Source organism: Theropithecus gelada, chromosome 12 (assembly GCF_003255815.1).
Source record: "Theropithecus gelada isolate Dixy chromosome 12, Tgel_1.0, whole genome shotgun sequence".
In the NCBI taxonomy this organism is placed as follows: Eukaryota; Metazoa; Chordata; class Mammalia; order Primates; family Cercopithecidae; genus Theropithecus; species Theropithecus gelada.
The window spans coordinates 10,213,407-10,236,368 of NC_037680.1; the positions used below are offsets into that span (position 1 = coordinate 10,213,407).

Below are 22,962 nucleotides of genomic sequence, written 5' to 3' on the forward strand. Positions count from 1 at the left end.
AGAATGTGGCCACAAGATGAACAGCTCCTCTTTCACTGACTCCTACAAAATATTTATGCTTACATTATAAGATTGCTAAGAAGTTGAAGTCAATTAGCAAAATTCCTTAATCCACTCCAGATATGAATATATCCAAGACTTTGACCATAAGGCTATATTAACCTCTGCTATCATAATCAATGAAACTAATTTACCAATATTGTATTTACCACAGGGAAAAAAAAAAGACATAAAAGGGAAAAGGAAATTCACAATGCAGTTCTGTAACCAAGCTACAATTTAACAAAAGTATATAAGGAGTCCCCTCATTTGGCTTGAATGATGGAGAAACTTGAGTAAAAACATGCATTTTAAAAAATCATTTAAGGTCGGGTATGGTGGCTCAGTTCCGTAATCCCAACACTTTGGGAGGCCGAGGCGGGCGGATCACAAGGTCAGGAAATCGAGACCATCCCGGTCAACATGGTGAAACCCCATCTCTACTAAAAACACAAAAAATAACTGGGCGTGGCGGCACGCGTCTGTAGTCCCAGCTGCTCAGGAGGCTGAGGAGGCTGAGGCAGGAGAATTGCTCTAACCTGGGAGGTGGAGGTTGCAGTGAGCCAAGATCGTGCCACTGCACTCCAGCCTGGCGACAGAGCGACACTCCATCTCAGGAAAAAAAAAAAACAAAAAAAACGAAAAAACAAAAAACACATTTTAAAAAATGATCCCCTCCACTGCCCAGAAAAAAAAAAAAAAAAAGCCTTAGGATGATCGTACAAGTGTTACAATGGTTTTTTTTTTAAATGTTTGTGAATGCCTTTTAAAAAAAAAGGCTTTCTTCACCACTAATAGCAAGTTTGAGTTCTGTTGTTTAGTTTTTAAGCCATCAATGGGAATCTATGTGCCCAAATTGTATTTTACAATACTTTCCAATACAAACCAAAAAAGTGTGTAGATAAGGGTATCAATGTGAATGAAGTATTTCTTTTCAAATTCTTTTCAAAATAAGCATTCTCTTTTATGACCTGAATCTAGGTGATTCATATGTTGAGTTCTGCTGGACGATCCCGACAAGTTTTGGGATTAAGTTTCAAGTTTCCTAACTCTTAAAAGCTTTCTTATCTAAGACGATCAAGTTTTACAGATGGCCACTTTTTTCCAGCCACCTTTTCCCTAATTTATATAACGAATGAAATGAGCAACCTGATTCAGGTTACAACTTTTTACTTAAACTAAGTGGGTAATTGTAATTTAGAGACCTAAGAACTGAATGCATTCTCTAAAGCATAAAGAAATAGACAAATTATAGGTGCACAATTTGCATTCGGGGCCCACAGAATTTTGAAATGTAAAAGCTCCCTGTTAAGGCCATACTTAGAGATGCTTATCTCAGGGTCCTCGACCTCAAGGACTTATCCTCCATGTGCTAATAAAGCTGAAGGTGTAACTTCCCAGGAGGCACCACTGGCAACTTGCAAGACCAAAAAGCCTTTTGAGGACCAAAATAACTGAAACTCTAAAGGGGGAATTTCAGATTGTGACAAATGGTAAAGGGAGGGAGGTGGCAAGGGGACTCCTAATCAGTTCCATTCAAATCATCAATGTGCAGTTAACAACCTCTCCTTATCAGAGAAACCAGTGTAATAACTTAAAAATATACTATTGTAATAATTGTAATTTTAAAACAGAAATACTCTAGGTTAAATTGAACCCCTCTCCCCGATCCTACTGGTCATTCAGCATGTTTTAAATTCAAGGTTGCCCTTTAGGAAAGGAGGTCACTTAAGGACAGTTGACCTCAATGAGACATCTTGTATACTAATTCGAAACTATTTCAAAGAGGGGAAAATGGAGATTAGAAAAGTAACATACTACTTGAGATGTTACCATGTTATTTCTTAGGGCCACAGTTATTTACACTATTTTTTTGACAACTCAGTAATTTCTAAAGCATTAATTATGTAGCAATATTCGTCACTTTAACAAAACACATTTAAAAAGTTCTATCCTACTGACTCAGGCCAAATCTAATTTTAAAACTGAACTTAGACATAAAACTACTCACCAATTAGACTAAGAAGGGGGAAATAAAAAAAAACTATTGGTTCCGAGAAATGAGAACCAATTAAGAAAAAACTTTATAATAAAGTGTTCATCAATAAAATACATGGAAGTTCCAAGGCTAATCTAGGCTAGTGCTTTCCTAGGGAGAATATTAAGAAGTTGGTTGTTTCTCTCTACCTAACTGGGATTTTAGAAACTGCCACACTAGCTAGTTATGAGAATGAAGATTAAAGAAATTTCACATAAAGAGTGAAGGACACACAATCTTTTAAGTAACAATAATGAAATTAATAATTATAATTAATAATAAAAAAACAAGCCTCTCACTGCCTTCCCCTTCAAAAAAAAAAAATTGGGAGTGTTTTGGGAATTGGAGAGATGTAATCAGAACAGAAAAAAAAAAAAACCCTTTCCCATAAGTCATCGTGAAGCAGTGATTCTACATTAAAATAAGAGTAGTCTATTCTCTATGTAGTTATGAGTGTGGTACAACTCTCTAAAATGTCTATTAATACAAAATGAAAGATCACTTTTAAGCCATTCTACATTTTAGCAAACTACCCTACAGATCTAGGAGTAACTACTTGCAACTTAAACACATTCCTATATACCTCTATACCTTTCTGCTTCCTTCAAGATACCTTTACAGAATGAACGAATACAACTTAAATTAGTTTATTTCCCAGGGTGCTTCCTTTCTCCCCTCTCCATGAAACATAAGCACATTTTTTAAGTCATATAAATGGATACCAAGCACCTGTAATTCAGTCTCTTTAAAATCTGCTTAATTTTAAAAGTTCTAATAAGATGTGTTCAGGTTGGAAACTAAAAACTACCTTATAAGGGTATAAAAGACTGAAAGCAGGAAGCGGCTTTGACAAAACTAAGGAAGTTACAGCGCGCTTGCTCACTGGGGGACTTTTTTGAGGCTACAGAAGTAACACATGACATCTTTCTCCCTCGAATTAAAATGTGACTCGGTTCACCGGTTGAAACGCAGAGGGAGATGGCAATGACCGGGAGTCGAAAGGAGAAGGTGGGTGGTCAAATGAAAACCCCACTGTACGTTCCCATTTTCAGAGTCCGATTCTTCCCTTTCCCCACCCACACCCTGGGCAGAATGTTGTCACAGCGATCTTGCAAAACCTACCAGGAGCGCTTCTCTTTTCTAGCTCCTCTACCAGGCCAGTCCCCGAGCTCGGCCCCTTGGTCCCCAAACCGACTGGCAAAAAGGCACACGGAGGGAAAGCAAAGCCGGATGGGTCGGGCCCGGGGACCACCCCTAAGACGACCGTCCCTAGCACTCTCTGGGCGGCACTGCCCACCGCAGTGGGGGAAGGGCCGGGAGGGGTCGCGCGGAGGAAGCTGCTGGGAGGGTTGCGGGTTGAAACTGGGGCCCGCGCCCCCGCCCCAGTCCTAGGAGGGAGAAACCAGGGGACCGGCGAGGCCCTGGCTCCGGGCCCCACCCCTCGCTGGCCGGCGAGTCTAGGACTGACAGCCGGCGGCAGCACCCCGCCGCACCATTCATTTCCCGGCCTCCTCCCTCCCCCGCCATTTTCCTTCCTCCGCCTCAGTTTCCCCACCCCCGCCCGTAAGCCCCCTTACCCCGTGCCACAGTCCACCACACAGGCCGGCAGCCGTCCCGCCATCTTCCTCCTCGCCTGCTGCTGCTGCTGCCGCCGTCTGCTCCGTGCTGCTAGGGGCCAGAGATTGGCGGCGGGAGACAGGCGCTATCTGACCATCCACAGCCGGGCCGCCTTCACCGTCCGGGGGGTAGCCGGGAAGCCGAAGCAGTAGCAAGAAAGCAGCAGGCTCGATCAGCGGCTATCACTTCCGCAACCCAAGCAGGCAGGCAGTCCCCGCCCTGCCCCGCCGCGGCCTCCTCCCCCTCTCTCTTCCCTCCTCCCCACTCCTGCCCCCACCCTACAACTTCTTCCCCTCACGCCGCCTTTCCCCGGGAAGCCAAGATGGCCGCCGGTGCCGACGCCCCGGCCAGGCCAGGCCCAGGCCCCGAGCACTCCCCCTTCCGCTCCGAGCGGGAGGGGCTAGCGAGCATGCGCAATAAGGTGCGTTCGCCTGCGGGGGCTCCGATCCTGAAGTTAGTGAAATCCACTGCGGGTTTTCCAGGAGGGTAGAGACGGAGAAGTCTAGCCGAGCTTCTAGTTCTGCTTCTGAAGCTGGAAGGGGCTTTTCGGTGGTAGCCCTTGGGTTAGTTTCAGTTACTTCTCTGCTAAGTTGAGGAAAGAGTGGAAGCGCCTCCTGCAGCCACGAATATCCTCCAGTGCCTGGGAGAAAACGGCCTAATCGAAAACGTCCGCGGCATGCATCCATTCTTAAAACTTGAGTGGCTGCTTTTCTGGGTGGAAAAGAGCGATATCACACAGGGTGAGCAGTCGGGGAACGGATGAACAAAGGCTTGCACCGTGGCCCTGATGCCTTTGTTCCGAGTTTTATTCAGTTGTACTTGTGCGTTGTTACAGGACTTCAGAATGTAGCCCTGCCCCCCAACCCCCACCTCCCAAGGCCTGAGTCCTGAGGAAGGCAAACCGCCCAGGAATATATTCTGCAAAACTACAAACAGCCTTTATTCAAGGCTTTTGGACTATGACAAAGCTTACCCTCAGGAGTAGTAAGATTCTACTAGCAGGATAATAGAAAGGATTAAGCCCCCCAAAAAAATTTTTTTTAAGTTAAAGACGGAGGCGGGCCGCAGTGGGTCAGGCCTGTAATTTCAATGCTTTGGAAGGCCGAGGTGGGAGGAGAGGATAGCTTGAGGCTAGGAGTTCGAGATCAGTCTGGGCACATAGGGAGACCCCCCCCCACCACCATCCCCCCCAAAAAAGAAAAGAAAACTGGAAAGCCTTAAAGAAACCTTTCAAACTTTAGTGTGTGTCAGAATCACCCGAAAGGTTTGTTAAAACATTACTGGGCCACACCCCCAGAATTCTCTGACTGGGCTGTCTGAAATAATGCCTGAAAATCTGCGTATCTAATCAGTTCCTAGTTCCACTTTAGGACCCTAGAAGGTTAATAGCTTTCCTCTCTACCAGGCTCATCTTACAATAAACCATTCTGAGTTTGCTAATGTGAAGCTAAAATAAAAATATTCTGTAAAAGGAAGGATGTCTTATTCAGTCCGTGAGATCATCTAACGTGGTATTAAGCTGGCCTGGGGGATGGAATCGGGTGTTTCATTTATTCACTTGACAGGTAAGTATTGCTTACCTACTCTATTATGGCAGTGACTGTGCTGACTCTGAGTATTCGGTGGGACAAAATAGTTAAGGTCTCTTGTAGAGTTTGCAGATTAGCGGAAAACAGACAAATTGTGTTAAGAGCAGTAGAAAGGAGAGCTGAGGACTCTGAGAAATGAGGGCAAGGAGTGGGAGAATGGGAGGAAGGTGGAAGGCAGGGAAGGAGTCTGACCAGCTGGTATTTAAAAGCTGAGATGGGAGGAAGAGTCTCCCAGGAGAGTGAACAGCAAGTATCAAGGACCTGAGGCAGGAACAAGCTTGGCATCTTCCACAAGTTGAAAGAAGATCCATATGGTCAAAACGAAAGAGTCAGAGAAGATGCAATGGGAGATGAAGCCTGAGAGATAAAGAAGAGTCAAACAGTGCAAGAATTTGTAGACTGCTCTAAGCATTTTAAAGTTTATCTTAAAAGCAGCTTGATAAAGTAGATTTATGGTAATTGTTTAAAAATAAAAATTAAGCAACTTGACAGGATTTAGGCAAGAAAAAGTTGTGGCTGCTTTGTAGAGAATGGCTCCAGCAGAGTCCAGATTAAATCATACATTGTATGATACGCTGTGTTCCAGAGTTCAGGGATAGAAGTATGTGAGGGTCAGCATCCAGATGGAATCAGGTATGTGCAGAGGAGACTCACTAAAGGGCATCATCATTAATTAGTGTCCAGCATGTCTACAGCTATTCACAAGAGAAGGCTTTTCTTAGAGGTTGTTTTCAAAGAAGTCAAACAACTGGTTTTCTCAGATTTGTTGTCGTTGGTTTCTCCACTACCTTTTAGAAGGTGCTAGATGGGGATTCTTTGCTCCCACTTCTACTATCTGGTAATTAAAGTCCTTTGAGGAAGCATATGCTTGAAGATTGGCTCTGACAGAAAAGACAGATGTGGCTTAGTAAGGGTAGAATAAATGATTGTTTCCAGCAGTTACAAGTAGTAAGTCAGGAGTGAAGAGATCCTACTAAAGAAGTTCCAAGAGCAGAGGTTAATACCCTCGGTCACTTGGGCAGCCCATGCCAGTAACCCTCAAGATGGCTGCCCACACTCTGGCCTTGCACCATTGTCATGGAAGTCGTTAACTCAAGCAGGGTTGAAAACTAGTGCTTCGAGGTCTAGGCAGGTACTGTTATGAGTGAAGGGGGCCATAAGGAGGGATGGCAACGTGAAGAGCCCACAACCCAACAGAAGGCAGCAGACAACTGTTGCCATGTGGAAATACAGCCCTGGTATTGCCAGAGCCTTTTTTTTTTCCCAAGAGAAGTCTGAAATCTGCATTTTTATCTTTGGTTACTGTAACGGTTTGAATGTGTTCCCCCAAAGTTCATGTGTAAGAGATACAATTTCCAATGCAACAGTGCTGACAGGTGGGAGCTTTAAGAAGTGATTAGGCCAGGAGGACACTGTCTTCATAAATGGATCACAGGACTGGGTGCCTGATAAAAAGGAGTTTGCCCCCCTTCCCTCTCTCTTGCCCATGTGATGCCTTCCATGGTGTTTTGACACAGCAGGGATGCCTTCACCAGATGATGGCCCTTTGATCTTGGACTTCCCAGCCTCTACAACTATGAAAAATAATTTCTGTTCTTTATAAATTACCCAGTCTCTGATATTCTGTAAGCAGCACAAACTAGACTAAGACAGTAACTAGTTTTTTTCTGCATGTCATATCTGACCTGTGGCCTGCCAGTTTGCATCTTTTGATTTCAGAAGCTACATGTGGTTCAGAAGTTTGTTGCCTTCAAATATGAAGCTCATGTCAGTGCTAAGTACTATCTGTCATTTCCTAGGCATGAGGAGACTGTCACAGTCTCACATAGTCAAGACTGTCCTGTGTTTGTAAAGGCAGTAACTGTTAGAAGCATTTGGAAGCTTTCAATGCTTGTTGAAAACGTCATTGGTCCTTATTCCTCATAATCTTGTCTACCCACTTTGCTTGCTTAAGATCCCTTCTGCTTCCTGTTTGCTGCATGCCAACTTGGCCAGCCACTCTGCTCCTGTGGTGGCCCAGCCTTCCTCAGCTGCACATAGCCTTCAGATACACATCCGGCCAAAGCATTTCTGACCACCCTGTTTGCATATGCACCCCCTCCCTGCTTACTCATCTCCAAACACAGAAGCAAAGGATGTCAGACACATTTCATCCTTCATTTCATATTTCTCCCTGATAGCACCTCAGTTTCCTTTCAGTTCAGGTCAACCTGGTGCTTGGTTCTTACCCATTTCCAAACCTGTTCCCAAGCTTTCAAGCATTTGTGAGTCTTGCAGTACCTTTCTCCTGTGGCTCAAGTAAGCCATAGCGAGTTCCCGTTACTTGCATCAAATTTGAGAAGCATAAGTGGTACAGAAGCCCGTAGAGTTTAAGTGATTTTTCCCAATATCTTTCTTTTTTTTTTTCTTGAGATGGAGTCTTGCTCTGTTGCCCGGGCTAGAGTGCAGTGGTGCGATCTCGGCTCACTGCAAGCTCCACCTCCTGGGTTCATGCGATTCTCCTGCCTCAGCCTCCTGAGTAGCTGGGACTACAGGCGCCTGCCACCACGCCCGGCTTTTGTGTGTGTGTGTGTGTGTGTGTGTGTGTGTGTGTCTGTATATTTTTAGTAGAGACGGGGTTTCACCTTGTTAGCCAGGATGGTCTTGATTTCCTGACCCTATGATCTGCCCGTCTCGGCCTCCCAAAGTGCTGGGATTACAGGCGTGAGCCACCACTTCCGGACTCCAAAATCTTAAAGAAACTAAGGAACAGAGTCTAAACCAAAATCTAGTTCTTACGCCTTTTAGGGGCTCTTTAATTGTAACGACAAATTAGCAAATTGTCTTTGGATCTTAAAAAGTATCCAGGAAATTCATACCACTCAATTTCCATTATTTTAAGATGAAGAATAGTATTTTAAAAATCAACTTAGGTGCGTACTACAGGGATGACTTTGCAAATTGGCAGATGAACCAGATTCACAGAGAGCATCAATTCAGAGCAGATAAGTGGTCGAGGTACCCCATGCAGCCTAGTGGTCAGAGGGGAGGGACTGATCTTAGCAACTAACTTACTGTGTAGGGAGAGCACCGATTTTATAATCAAAAGACTTGAATTGAGTATGAACTCTTTGACTTACTCTGTTTCTTCATCTATAAAATTGACAGGAATATTTAACCTATAGGCTTGTCAGAAAGCTTGAATTTTGTAAGAAACCTATTGTAAATTACAGAGTGATTTTATTATGGACAGATCAAGAGGAAAATGGTTTAGTTATAAAGTCATGACTGACTTATTACTTAAACATACAAAATGAAACACAAAAGCTTGTCCTCTTCCCAGGTGTTATCTTGGGGCCCGTGTGCCTACACTTTTGATGCTACCATTGTGCAAAATATTTTTAGAAGCTCTTCTCTAGACTTGCCTTCAAAGCCTACAGCACATTGTTTTAAATGTCTTCACTGGTGGCAGATCTTGCCCTTTGTGAGTAGATTTCATTTTCAGGATTGGCCAAAAGTCATTTGTTCAGAGCCAAGTCCAGTAAATAAATGGCTTATCAACTAGGGTTGTGTTTTATCAGAAGTTTTATGTGACTATAAGTAAAACTGGTTTTCTTATTTGACTTATAAACTGCCTCTACCCTGGTTTTAAAATGCAGTTCTAGAATATTTTATTCAGTGGCCACATCCCTGGGTACTATAGACTGAATGTCTGTGTTCTCTCATCCCCCCACCAATTCATATGTTGAAATTCTAACCCCCAGGGTGATGGTATTAGGAAGTGGGGCCTTTGAGAAGTGATTAGGTCATGAGGGCTGACCCCTCATGAATAGGATTAGTTCCCTTTTAAAAGAGACCCCAAAGAACTGCCTTACCCCTTCCACTGTGTGAGGACACAAGAAGACAGCCATCTATGAACTGGAAAGCAGCCCTTCACCAAAGGTGCATCTGCTCACATCTTGATCTTAGACATCTCAGCTTGCAGAGCTATGAGAAATAAATTTCTACGGTGTGTGTTTGTTTGAACTGGAGTCTCACTCTGTCGCCCAGGCTGGAGTCAATGGCTCAATCTTGGCTCACTACAACCTCTGCCTCCTGAGTTCAAGCAATTCTCCTGCCTCAGCCTCCCGAGTAGCTAGGACAACAGATGCACGCTACGAAGGCCTGCTAATTTTTGTAATTTTGGTATAGATGGGGTTTCACCATGTTGACTAGGCTGGTCTCAAACTCCTGAGCTCAAGTGATCCACCTGCATTGGCCTCCCAAAGTGCTGGGATTACAAGTGTGAACCACCACACCCGGCCAAATTTCTATTTTTTACAAAGCCTAAATTTTTATTATGTATAAATAAATTGTTTTTGTATAAGGGATTGAATATCCCTTATCCAAAATGCTTAGGACTACAAATATTTAAGATTTTGGATTTTTTCAGATTTGGGAATATGCACATATACAAAATGAAACATCTTGGGGATGAGACCCAAGCATAAACACAAAATCATCTATAGTTCATATATGCCTTATACACATAGCCTAAACATAATTTTATACAGTATTTTTAATTTGTGTATGAAACAAAATTTGTATATAAGTGTTTACGTGTAGCATTTTCCATTTGTGGTGTCATGTCAGTGCTCAGAAGATTTTAGATTTTGAAACAGTTTGGATTTTGGATTTTCAGATTGGTGATGCTCCACTAGGGATACTTTGTTATAGCAGTTTGAACAAGCCAAGACGCTGGGATAAAAATAGTCATTATATGCTTGATTTCATTGAAAAAATATATATATGTATATGTATGTTTACATATATATATATATTTTGAGACGGAGTCTTGCTCTGTCGCTCAGGCTGGAGTGCAGTGGCGTGATCTAGACTCATTGCAACCTCCGCCTCCCAGGTTCAAGCAGTTCTCCTGTCTCAGCCTCCCAAGTAGCTGGGATTACAGACATGTACCACCACGCCTGGCTAATTTTTGTATTTTTAGTGGAGACGGGGTTTCACCATGTTGGCCGGGCTGATCCCGAACTCCTGACCTCAAATGATCCACCCGCCTCGTCTTCCCAAAGTGCTGAGATTACAGACGTGAGCCTCCGCACCCAGCCTGAAAATATATTTCACAGAGCGATAATGTCTGTACAACATTTGAAATGAGGTGAGATTCTGTGGGATAGAATCCTAATCCCCTCACTGCCTGTAAAGTATGAATAGTTTCAATTTTGACTCTCAGTTTGAAAGAGAAGTTATGCCCTATCTCCCTTGTCTCTCTCACACACACACGCGCACACACACACACACACTTGCGCAAACATATACACTTCCTGTTATATATAAAAATGGATGACAAATCTCTAGTATCCAATAAAATCCATACCCCTTTTTTGGGACCTACGAAGTCCCCCATGATCTGGTGCCCACCTCAGTGTTCAGCTTGTCTCATCTTCACCCCCGTTCCATTAAGCTGCATTAACCTTCTTGTTGCTGTGCACACCCACCAGGCTGTTCCCACCTGCGTCCACTCCCCGCACTTCTCCACCAGTCATCAATTAATCCAGAATCACTTGCCTCCTCAGAGAAGCCTTTCCTGACCACCCAATGTATAGTAGCCTGTCTCACTGTCTCCCCCGTCACCAAGTGTTAATTCTCTGGGGGAAATGTCTCATTTACTTATTGGTTGGTTTGTTATCAACTAGGGTTGTCTCTCCCAGTTAGAAAATACTCCCACTGAACTTTGAAGAGAGTCTGGCATGTAATAAGTGCTCAATAAATATCTGTTGAGAGAATAAATGAATCAAATAACAAAAATAAAACTGTAAATTATAAGAAATTAGAAGGGAATTTAGAAAAAAAAGTTTATATAATCTCAAGGTGGGGAGGACTTTCTTAAGTAAAAGAAGAAACCCATAGCCATTAGTGGGAAGATTTGGTTACGTGAGCAATTAAATTCCCACTAACTAAGATACATTTTTAAATTACAGATTAGAAGAGAATATTTTAAAATAGAAAAACTATCCAGAGCTGTATGGAAAATGAACATGCTGATCACTGGTGGAGATGTGAATTGCCACACCCTTCTGGAAAGTTATCTAGCAGTGTCCACTAAAACTTAACATTCACATATATTAGACTTAGAAATTTCATTTTGTTGAATTCTAAAGATATACAAATATGGATGTTGGAGAGATCGTGATTATGAAAGATTTTAAAATCAGAGTATTTAGAAATATATTGTTTGTTCCCAGTGCCACTATGGCCAGGTAAATCGCAGGGGCTTTCTTATCCCAGAAGGCAAGGCTGGATCTTGAGGGGCAACTAGCAATCTCTTCCATCTGTCTGTATTAACCTAGAGAGATATGGAGCAGAGATGGACACTTACTCCTTCTTCCTTAGTAACACCACCTGGATTTTATTCAGATGCAGTGTACCCAGCCAAAAGACTACATTTCTCAATCTCCATTGTAGCTGGATGTGGCTGTGTGATCAAGTTACAACCAATGAGATATAAGTAGAAGTAGCTGGGCCAGGCACAGTGGCTCACACCTGTAATCCCAGCACTTTGGGAGGCCAAGGCAGGAGGATCACTTGCACTCAGGAGTTGGAAACTGCAGACTAGCCTGGAGAACATAGTGAGACCTTGTCTCTACACAAAATGAAAAGATTAGCTGGGTATGGTGGCGTGTGCCTGTGGTTCCAGCTACTTGGGAGGCAGAGATGGAAGGATCACTTGAGCCCAGGAGATTGAGGCCTCAGCGAGCCATGATCATGCCACTGTACTCCAGGCTGGGTGACAAGAGCAAGACCCTGTCTCTCAAAAAAAAAAAAAAAAAAAGCTGGGTGGAACATCTGGCAAACATCTTTAAAGAAGGCTGACTCAATTAGGAGGGGCACCATTTTGTTTCTTGCCCTCCACCCTTCTTCCTGCCTGAAACAGGTAAGGTAACTACAGCTCTTTGGCCATTATGGATGACAAGCTGACCTTGAGATTGGAAGCCATGTCCTGTGAAAGATAACGAGAAGGAGCCCAGGTACCTTGTGACACTGGAGTGTCATATTAGCCCTGGACTACCCACCTCCAGACTTATTTTGTATGGCAGAAAAATAAACCCTTAGTGTTTAAGCCATTATAATTTGTCATTTTTGGTTATATGCAACTGAATCAAATACTAATTGATAATACCATGTTATAATGTTAAATATAAAAACTAAGTTGCTAAGTAATGCCAGAAGAATATAAACTCAAATAAATGTGTATAGGTAATAGGCCAGTAATACAGAAAGGTGGATGAGTGACAGTATAAATAGTAGGGATACAGAGGACATATTGAATTGGAAAGCCCCTGCAACATTAATAATATTATTACCATGTGGCCATGTGGATTGAGATCTTCCAGTTTTTCATGTTAAATTTCCCCGATGTTCTGCAAGCAAAACATTTTCCCAGCTGTATCTACACTGCAGCCTATCAGTTTGTGACTTTTGATTTGTAGTATGGTCTAATATTTAGAAAATGAAATAAAAGGGAGAAAAGAAGGAGGGGTGGACCAGCACTTTGGGAGGCCGAGGTGGGTGGATTACGAGGTCAGGAGTTCGAGAGCAGCCTGGACAACGTGGTGAAACCCCATCTCTACTAAAAATACAAAAATCAGCTGGGCGTGGTGGCCTATGCCTGTAATCTCAGCTACTCGAGAGGTTGAGGCAGGAGAATCGCTTGAACTTGGGAAGCGGAGGTTGCCGTCAGCCAAGATGGTGCCATTGCACTCCAGCCTGGGTGACAGAGCGAGACTCATCTCAAAAAAAAAAAAAAAAAGTTATTGTCTGCTGTATGTTAAACTGGGAGTCTAATATATAAACATGTGACCTTGCCAGTTAGGAGAAAATCCAGGAAATGGTACAAACGGTACCTTGATTTTTTTCTTCCTCATCTCAATCTAAAACTGCAGTTTATTCCAGTGTGATGAGAAGAAATTGGACTGAGAATCCTTTTTTTTTAATGAGGCATCCATTTTCATCCTTTGATGAAATTGACAACTTGTGACAATTCTCACTTTCTGGAACAAGTCTCGTAATTATAGAAGAAGCTAATGATGATAATATAATAAATTATAAATTATTTGACTGTTTTCAGTTTATCCAAAGGAAGTTTATCAAACTTTCTCCTCATACTTTCTGCTCCACCCCACCCCCCCAGCCCCTGATGCACACGCTGTGCCCTCACAGCAGTTATGCCTAGAGAATTATGATCCTTAAATAGCAGCCAATTGTTCTTAAATAGCAGTCAGTTGTTCTAGCAGTGTATCAGTTAGATATTCCAGAATATTTCACAAAATAATAATTTTGCAGATGGAACATTATAGCTCCGTAGTCTAGCAAATGAGGGAACTAGGATACAGAGAAATTAAGTGACTTAAGATCTCACAACAAACTAGTGAAGTACTTCTACATAAATATATCTCTAGATACTCATAGAAGGTAAAAGCTACATTGAAAATTCACACAACTCTTCTGGAAAATAGCAAATTCAATGATGCTATGAAGTCTGGCATAATATTCTAGTGGTCAAGACACTTTGGGTAGTAAATGAGAGAAGCCAAATTCAAATCAGGCTAAGAATAAAAAGAAATTTTTTTCTTTCAAGTGGTTGGAGCTCAAGTAAGTGTAAATTCCAGGGGATAAATTGGATTCAGGCATAGCTGGATGCAAAGACTCAAAAATGGCATCAGAATCTGCCTCTCTTTCTCTCTTGGTGTTGCTTGCCACTGTGTTGTCTTCATTCTCAGGTAGCTTTACTCACACAGTGGCAACAATGGCTTATGTCCTAATGGTTCATCAACCACAGGGCAGAGTACACTTTTCCTCAGTGGTCCAAGCAAAACTCCTGGGACTGACTCTCACTGGCTTACTTGGATCAGGTGTCCTGCCGGAGCACAACACTGTAACTCCAGGTGGCCAAACTTGAATCTCATACCGCATCCCTACCACCAGCGCCACTAAAGAACCACATGGACAGAAGGGGAGGAGTGATTACAAAAGGAAAAATAAATGTTTATTACCCAGAGAGGGATAATGAATGTAAGGCAAGCAAAAACAAGGAAAAAAAGTCCATTAAAAAATTCCTATTTACACTCACATTGAACTGTAAACTAATGCAATTAAGAGTCTCATTTCTTGCTTAGTGGTTAGGGATTTATATTTCTTTAAAAAAATACTACCAACACTAAGTAAGGGGATACTGTAAAAGACGACAACAAATAATATGCAATGAAAAAAACTGTGGGCTTTGAAAAAAAAAAAAAAAGATGTACTGTGAGTGTGTGTTTATTATATTGTTAGCCCATAAATGAACGCAAAGGCAAATGAAAAATAAAAACACTGGACATCTGCCAAACATTACATTAATCTCAATGTTTGATGATTCCATCAATCCTGCACTGGGGAAAGCAGTCATTATGTTTTTGTGGTAGCATTTGTTTATTTTGGTTTCCATATCATCTCAAATGCTGATGAGCTTGTGCTAGCTACACGTGGATAGTATTTTATTAAAAGGCATATATTTAGTTCATAAAGAGAAGTTGTCTCATACACAGCCAGTTCCTTATCATAACTAGCATTCTCTTCATTCATTTGTCCTTTCATTCATTCGTTTATATTATGTGCCAGTTAGGAACTAGGAACAAGGCTAGACTCTAAGGAGATGACTAATTTGCAGCCCCACCCTTTGAAGTCAAAGTACAGTTAAGGGTAACAGACAAGTAAAAATTCAAGTACACCATGACAAGTGATTAACACAGGGCTTGAGAAGCAGAGGAGGACTCTAACTTAGAGATCAGAGAAAGCTTCAAAGATGGCTTAGGGAATGCTCTCCAGGGTGGAAAGGAGGTTAAAGGCAATTCTAGAGAAAATAACATGCAATGACACAGAGACTTAAAAGAACCCTAGGTGTTTAAGAAATGGGTTACAACTCTGGCTATGACATAGGGTGTGTACAGGGGAAGAGTTGATGTGAATGACTTTGTGTGCTAAGTTTGGACTTTGCCTTGTAATTCTAAAACTCCCTCAGCTAGAACCAGACTGACAGTAAAGAACCATCTGGATAACTTGTTAAAAATACAGATTGCTCAGACCTCACTTCTAGAAATTTTGATTCACAGGAATCTGTGTTTAAAAAAAAAAAAAATTCCAGCTGGGCTCAGTGGCATGCACCGATAATCTCAGCTACTTGGGAGACTGAGTCCAGAGGATCACACGAGGTCAGGAGTTTGAAACCAACCTGAAAAATACAGCAAGACGTCGTCTAAAAAAATGAAAAATTTCCTATGTAATTCTGGAGCACATCCAAGTTTGAGAACCACGGTATGTAGGAAATGAGGAACTATCAAAAGGTCTTCGGAAAAATAATGACATACTTTGGAAAGAGAGGCCAGGCACGATGGCTCACTCCTAGAATCCCAGCACTTTGGGAGGCCAAGGCGGGTGGATCACCTGAGATCAAGAGTTCGAGACCAGCTTGGCCAATATGGTGAAACCCCGCCTCTACTAAAAATACAAAAATTAGCTGGACTTGGTGGTGTGCACCTGTAATCCCAGCCTTTAGGGAGGCTGAGGCAGGAGAATCACTTGAACATGGGAGACAGAGGTTGCAGTGAGCCGAGATCGTGCCATTGCACTCCAGCCTGGGCAACAGAGCAAGACTCCATCTCAGAAAAAGAGAGAGAGAGACAGCCCTTTTTTCCAGTGGCGAATTGCTTTACAGCATGTCAAAACAGGAGACGGGGAGACCTGATAAGAGAGTGTGTGACAGAACAAGTCAGAAATGGCGAGCACCTGCACTGTTGCAGAGGCAGTGGGGGTGGAGAGGAGGCAAATGTTCAAAGGTATTTCTCAGAAATGTAATCCACAGGACCAGATGATCTGTTTGATGTGAAAAAGTGAAAAGGGGTGGATTTTAGTTTGCAAAGGGTGCCCTTGAGAACTGGAAGTGACAGGTAAGCAGGAAGCGTGGCTACGTGTACAACAGCTGAATGTTAGCTCAAGGTGGGAGACCAGGCTGGAGCTTGCCATGGCAGAAGGCCAAGGCTTGGGGTTTGGCTAGCCAAGAGCCAGAGGCTCAGATCTGGGAACCCTGAGGTTGCAGGCTTGCTGACTACCCTTTGCCTGGGGACACATCCCCTTTGTTGTACCTGTGGCTTCATGCCAGTAGTCATCTCTCATAACCCTGTAGTTAGGTTTGGTTTTTTTCTTTGTTTTGTTTTGTTTTTTGAGACAGGGTCTCACTCTCTCACCCAGACTGGAATGCAGTATCGTGATCTCAGCTCACCACAACCTCCGCCCCAGGCTCAAGAGATGCCTCAGCCTCAGCCTCCTGAGTAGCCGGGATTACAGGTGCACACACTACCACCTGGCTAATTTTTGTATTTTTAGTAGAGACGGGGTTTTACCATGTTGGCCAGGCTGGTCTCGAACTCCTTGACCTCAGGTGATCTACCCGCCTCGGCCTCCCAAAGTGGTGGGATTACAGGTGTGAGCCACCGTGCCCAGCCCCTGTAGTTAGGTTTTATCTCTAGTCTATATAACTCCCTGAAGCCAGAACTATGGTTTATCTGTATGTTCTCAGACCCCAGCCTAGTGCTGACACATATTTGATACTCACTAATAATTTCTAGGTGAATGAATTTTATTAATTTCCTAGATAATTACAGCTACCACAGCCTCATTATATCCGAATAGTCCTTTGGCCTCATTTTTTGTGATAATTATATACATTTGTATTTCTGTAATTCTACATGCTTCCATTATTACTTTCCAAAATTCACATTTTTGTGATGAATAAGAGAGTAAGCAAAAGACATTCCTTTCTCCCAAACATTAATTACTGCAAGATGCCTGTATAATTAGTGAAACAGGCATCTCCTACACATGCTAATTTAGATTCCACCAAAAAGTGCTTGATTAGCAACAAAAAAAATTTTTTAAATGTTTCAATTGAATTAATTTAAAACAAGGAATAATTTTCAATTTAGTTACCCAGACAAGTTGTATGGATCCAGAGAGATTATTTTTAAATAAGGTGTTATGGACCAGGCACGGTGGCTCACACCTATAATCCCAGCACTTTGGGAGACCGAGGCGGGTGGATCACCTGAGGTCAGGAGTTTGAGGCCAGCCCAGCCAACATGGTGAAACCCCGCCTCTACTAAAATTACAAAAAATTAGCTGGGCGTGGTGATGCATGCCTGTAATCCCAGCTACTTGGGAGGCTGAGTCAGGAGAATCGCTTGAACCCAGGAGGCAGAGGTTGCAGTGAGCTGAGATGGCACCACTGCACTCCGACCTGGGCAACAAGAGCAAAGCTCTGTCTCAAAATAAATAAATAAATAAATAAATAAATAAATAAATAAATAAATAAATAAATGATAAAGTGTTATGATCATGTCTAAAGTATCTGTGTGTCTTTTTCACATGTGATGTTACATTGAATAAATTAGAGAAGCTTTACTCAAGCCCCAAAGTAGTCACTACCATGAACGGTAAGTCATACAAGGAAGAAAATGTAAGACAGGTAAGTGTCTTCACTGTGTATATGGTTTTGTTCTGTTCATGGATTGGATGATTCCTTTTTCATTAACTTTTCCGTTTTCTTTGCCTTTCTTGCAGGTAAGTGCCCTCTGAGTACCAAACAGGAATGTACTGTTTATATAGAGATTTCAAATCAGCAGAAAATTCAAATAGCTATACCTTTTCTTTATAGTCCGTCATGAGAAAGAGTAACAACAAGTAAGCAAGCTAATTATCAGCTATTTCAGTAGTTTCGTTTTTTTTTTTTTTTTTTTTGAGACAGAGTCTCGATAGGCTGGACAGCAGTGGCCCAATGTCAGCTCTCTGCCACCTCTGCCTCCTGGGTTCAAGCAATTCTTCTGCCTCAGCCTCCTGAATAGCTGGGACTACAGGTGCACGCCACCACGTCCAGCTAATTTTTGTATTTTTAGTAGAGACGGGGTTTCACCATGTTGGCCAGGATGGTCTCCATCTCTTGACCTTGTGATCCACCTGCCTCGACCTTCCAAAGTGCTGGGATTATGGGCGTGAGCCACCGTGCCTGACTTTTTTTTTTTTTTTTTTAGTAGGATTTTGTTCTGTCACCTCCTGCCTCAGCCACCTCAAGTGCTAGGATTACAGGCATGAGCCACTGCACCCTGGCAGCTGTTCCTAAATACAATTTCCAAGCAGACGTGAGCGTTAACTTGCTTTGGAGAACAACAACAACAACAAAAAAACGTAGCTAAGATATTGGCAAAAACTAAGAAAATGTCTTTTTTGGATTCTCATGTCTACATTTCAGCCTATTATTTCTTTTTTTTTTTTTTTTTTTTTTTTTTTGAGACGGAGTCTCGCTCTGTCGCCCAGGCTGGAGTGCAGTGGCGCGATCTCGGCTCACTGCAAGCTCCGCCTCCCGGGTTCACGCCATTCTCCTGCCTCAGCCTCCCGAGTAGCTGGGACTACAGGCGCCCACAACCGCGCCCGGCTAATTTTTTTTTTTTTTGTATTTTTAGTAGAGACGAGGTTTCACCGTGGTCTCGATCTCCTGACCTTGTGATCCGCCCGCCTCGGCCTCCCAAAGTGCTGGGATTACAGGCGTGAGCCACCGCGCCCGGCCCAGCCTATTATTTCGAATGAATTCCTACAAGTGCATAATGAATTGTGCCACTCTAAGCCTATTGACTGTTTGTTACTTCCTTGTGTGTGTTGATGTTCTGTTTCCTGGATATGGCTGAATTATCCTGAAAAATCTATAACTTCCTGTTTCCTTGATCTCCAGGAGACTGTTTTATGCTTCTCTACTCATATATATGATGTTCATATACTAGTCTCTTGTATTATTGACTCCACTCCTGTTTATGACCCGCTTCCTGTATGCAATACCCGTCATACCTTATTGGCTTTGCCCACCCCCTGGTTCTGGCTTCTCTGACCTGCCTTCGTCTTTTGCTATCCCAAACCACGTATAACATATTGTGTGCTAGGCTTAATGTGCTGGTCATTTGCCTGCTTGCTCTCAGATTCATTCATTTTTGTCCTTCTCTTACTCTGTCTATATCACAGGAAGCTGATTCCTGCCAACTGCATTTCCTGGGCTCATTTAACCATGCCCAGAATGAATTAGGACAATGAAAGATAAGGAGATAAAGTAGGAGCACTGGTAGAATAAGAGGAGGAGCCAACATATCTTCTCCCCTCTGATTCAGACAATTTCTCCACCATCACCTTCTTCACAATGGCCACTTTTCCTCTGCAATTGCGGTTCTTCTTCCCTGGCAGTGGGTCCAGGGCTTTGTTAACTCAGCTCCTCCCCAGTCCTAGAGGTAGATGGTAGAGGCTTCCTGCTATTACTACTCTCTGGGGTTCCCCTTCTTCTCCAGTTTGACTTTCCAGCCATTCCAACTCCTTTGTAACTAGTTCCTAGTATTAAAGTCACTGAACTACCTGACTTGGGCCCTGATGTTTGAGTGGACCCCACCTGACACACTGAAGCTGACAATACTTGGCAAGTTGTTAGGCAAAGAGCAGAACAATTATCATAATCTTAGAAGCATTCATGTAGGTATTACAAGGCTCACATCTCCAAAACTTCCAGTGGAGACATGAAATAATTAATGAATATGTTACTGAAAATACACAGTACATAGTGAGAGTCATTTTAAATTTTTTAAAAGCCACTTTCATTTCGTTCATTCTTTAGTAATCCCCCATCAATAGAAAAACCATGGGGGAAAGGAGCAGAGTGTACAAAGAATGATGGCCACACTGAGCCCAAAATAGCTCCAAGTGGATTTGCCTGCACAAAAGAAAGATGTAATCAGCACCCAGAGTAGGTAGCAAAGCACAGTCAACACTGCTGTTCCTCTCAAGACCCCTGCTGCTCTCCCTTCAGAAACATACTCGCTGTCTGCATTAATTTGATCTTCCCATGACGTGAAAGCATCAATTATAAGTCGTATAATAAGCTTAATATATATAAAAGAGTCCAGGGCAGTTGTCAGTGGCCTAAATGACTAAGGAGTGACCCATCTTTTGAGACAAGCTTTGAAAAATCAGACTTCTGTGCTCTGTAAAGGGTTTTGTGGTTTTATGACCTTGGGCAAGATCCAGTTCATCATGTCTAGCTTCTAAATAAATCTTCTTCTGGTTTTTTTTGAAATGGAACAGAACTACGAGTCACAAGAGGGATTCGTTTTATTATTTAAACAAAATAAACGCATGGAAATGCATGGTTTAAGGAACCATGCGTTTGCTAAGACTGCTATAACAAAGTACCACACACTGGATGATGGCTCAATGAGAGAAACCCATTGTCCCCAGCTCTGGAGGCTAGAAGTCTGAAATTCAGGTGTCAGGAGAGTTGGTTCTTTCAGAGGACCGAAGGAGAATCTGTTCTACACGACTCTCCCAGCTTCTAGTGGTTTGCTGGCAATCTTTGGCATTCCTAAGCTTCTGCTACATCATTCCAATCTCTGACTTCATCTTCACTAGCACTCTCCCTATGTGTGCGTCTGTATTTGTGGTTAAATATCCCCTTTTTTATAAAGATACCAGTCGTATTGAATTAGGACCCACTCTAGTGATTTTATTTTAACTTACCTCTGTAAATATCCCATCTCCAAATAAGGCCACATTCTGAGGTACTGGGGGTTACGACTCCAACGTATCTTTTTGCGGAGAAGAGAACACAGTTCAACCGATAATGAGCCATTTATAGAGATCAGCTCTCTATCTGTTTCTGACTCTTCTTTCCATACCTGCCCACCCATTTCTCTCCACATTGTCTCTTAACAGAACCTGTGGTCTGGAAAACATCTGGTCAACTTATTCACACTGAGGAGTAAGTGGCCAAAACTGCCTTTGTCTGTCTGTAGTATACAGTGGTTCAAAAGGATAAAAATAATGATAGGAAACTGTTATATTTTATATGTTATCTCTCCTGGAAATATCTGCATTTTAACAAATTACAAAGAGTTATACCGATTTCTCATTATAAGTCACAAAACTTGGAGTTATGAGTAAAAGCTTGCTAAGCAACCATTGATTTTCATTGTAATTAACAGAAAAACTGCATTGGCTATTAACAGAAAGATAAAAGTGAGTCCCAGTTTGGTGATACAATGGTATGCACTCATAAGTCTATACTTAAGATTACCAGAAACCAGGTGCAGTGGCTCATGCCTGTAATTTCAGCACTTTGGGAGACCAAAGTAGGAGGATTGCTTGAGCCCAGAAGTTCGAGACCAGCCTGGAAAACATAGTAAGACCCTCTCTCTACAAAACATAAAAAAATTAGCTGGGTGTGGTGATGCATGTGTGGGGGCCCTAGTTACTGGGGAGGCTACAGTGGGAGAGCCTGGGAGATCGAGGCTGCAGTAAACCTTGATCAAGCCACTGCTCTCCAGCCTAGGCGACAGAGTGAGACTCTATCTCAAAAAAAAAAATATGTTACTATAAATTTCTTCTTTACCAGTAGTAAAAGATATAAGCATGCCTGAAGGAGCTGCAAACACAGCTGCTGACATATCATCAGTATTATTTCATAAGTGGTTCAGAGGCTATGAAATTAGCAATACATTTAAACCACTTGAGCCAACCATGGCTTCCTCAGAGGGCCGGCCCCTCCAAAAATGCATGCAGGAGCCATTTCTGTACCCAATAAAATAATTTTTTTACCTCAAGAATGTGGGATATGAGAGCACAGTTATCATATTTTTAAAAAACTTAATCCGAGGGACTCTAAGAACTAAAAACCATGATGGAAAAGTTCACTTCAGGTATTATGATCTAAAATACAGTCAGTTCTCATTATTCATGATAGTTATAGTTTATAAAGTTGCTGTAAACATTGAATTAGTGAATAATGAACCATTGCTCTTAAAGGAAATACAGGTTTAGGTTTTTGCAAGCTTCTGGTCACGACATTTTTGCCAACCAAACATATAACCTTGTTTTATGTGTATTTCTGTTTAAAAATACTTTAGCATATATTGTTGATTTGTTAACATTGAACCCACAGCTAATAGCACCATAACTCATGCCTGAGTGAAACTGATCCAACACACATATTTTCTCTGTAAGGTACATCATAGCCTTCTCGTGCTTAAGAATCCTAGGCAGCACTTAGCACTATACTTGTTGGCAATTTTAAACAGCAAAATCACCACCAAGAAGAACAAAAGTGTGAAAAACATGGTACTAAATAAACAGGAAAAGGACACACATATAGTAAGAAAGCTGAAGTGGGAAGGCAGAGTGTTGCTTTGTTGAAATTCAGATGGGAATGTGTACAATCAACAACTCAATTTTTTTTTTCTTTTCTGCGCATGTCTGCCAATGATCACAAAAGTGCTGTGGGTATTTATTTGGGGGTTACAAATAAATTTTAATGAGTATGAGAATTTGCAGATATGAAAGGCATGAGACGGCCGGGCGCGGTGGCTCAAGCCTGTAATCCCAGCACTTTGGGAGGCCGAGACGGGCGGATCACGAGGTCAGGAGATCGAGACCATCCTGGCTAACACGGTGAAACCCCGTCTCTACTAAAAAATAAAAAAAAATTAGCCGGGCGAGGTGGCGGGCGCCTGTAGTCCCAGCTACTCGGGAGGCTGAGGCAGGAGAATGGCGGGAACCCGGGAGGCGGAGCTTGCAGTGAGCTGAGATCCG

At 42.4% G+C, this 22,962-nt stretch overlaps 1 protein-coding gene and 1 long non-coding RNA gene across 4 annotated transcripts in view; one reads left to right on the forward strand and one right to left on the reverse strand.

Moving 5' to 3' along the window:
- Positions 1-5,177, reverse strand: part of ACTR3 (ARP3 actin related protein 3 homolog) — a 125,042-nt gene extending 119,865 nt beyond the window's left edge. The window contains exons 1-2 of one of the 3 annotated variants that reach the window (XM_025405510.1): positions 3,998-4,015; positions 3,655-3,806 (exon numbers count right to left, since the gene is read on the reverse strand). In XM_025405510.1, the coding sequence (XP_025261295.1) occupies positions 3,655-3,698 (44 nt within the window). In that variant the 5' untranslated portion in view covers positions 3,699-3,806; positions 3,998-4,015. Of the gene's footprint in view, positions 1-3,199; positions 3,375-3,654 lie in introns of those variants that run through there. The other 2 variants (XM_025405512.1, XM_025405511.1) reach the window with 2 other exon arrangements.
- Positions 2,986-22,962, forward strand: part of LOC112636692 — a 65,075-nt gene continuing 45,098 nt past the window's right edge. Inside the window, exon 1 of the long non-coding RNA XR_003122223.1 lies at positions 2,986-3,085. This is a non-coding gene — a long non-coding RNA (uncharacterized LOC112636692). The remainder of the gene's footprint in view (positions 3,086-22,962) is intronic.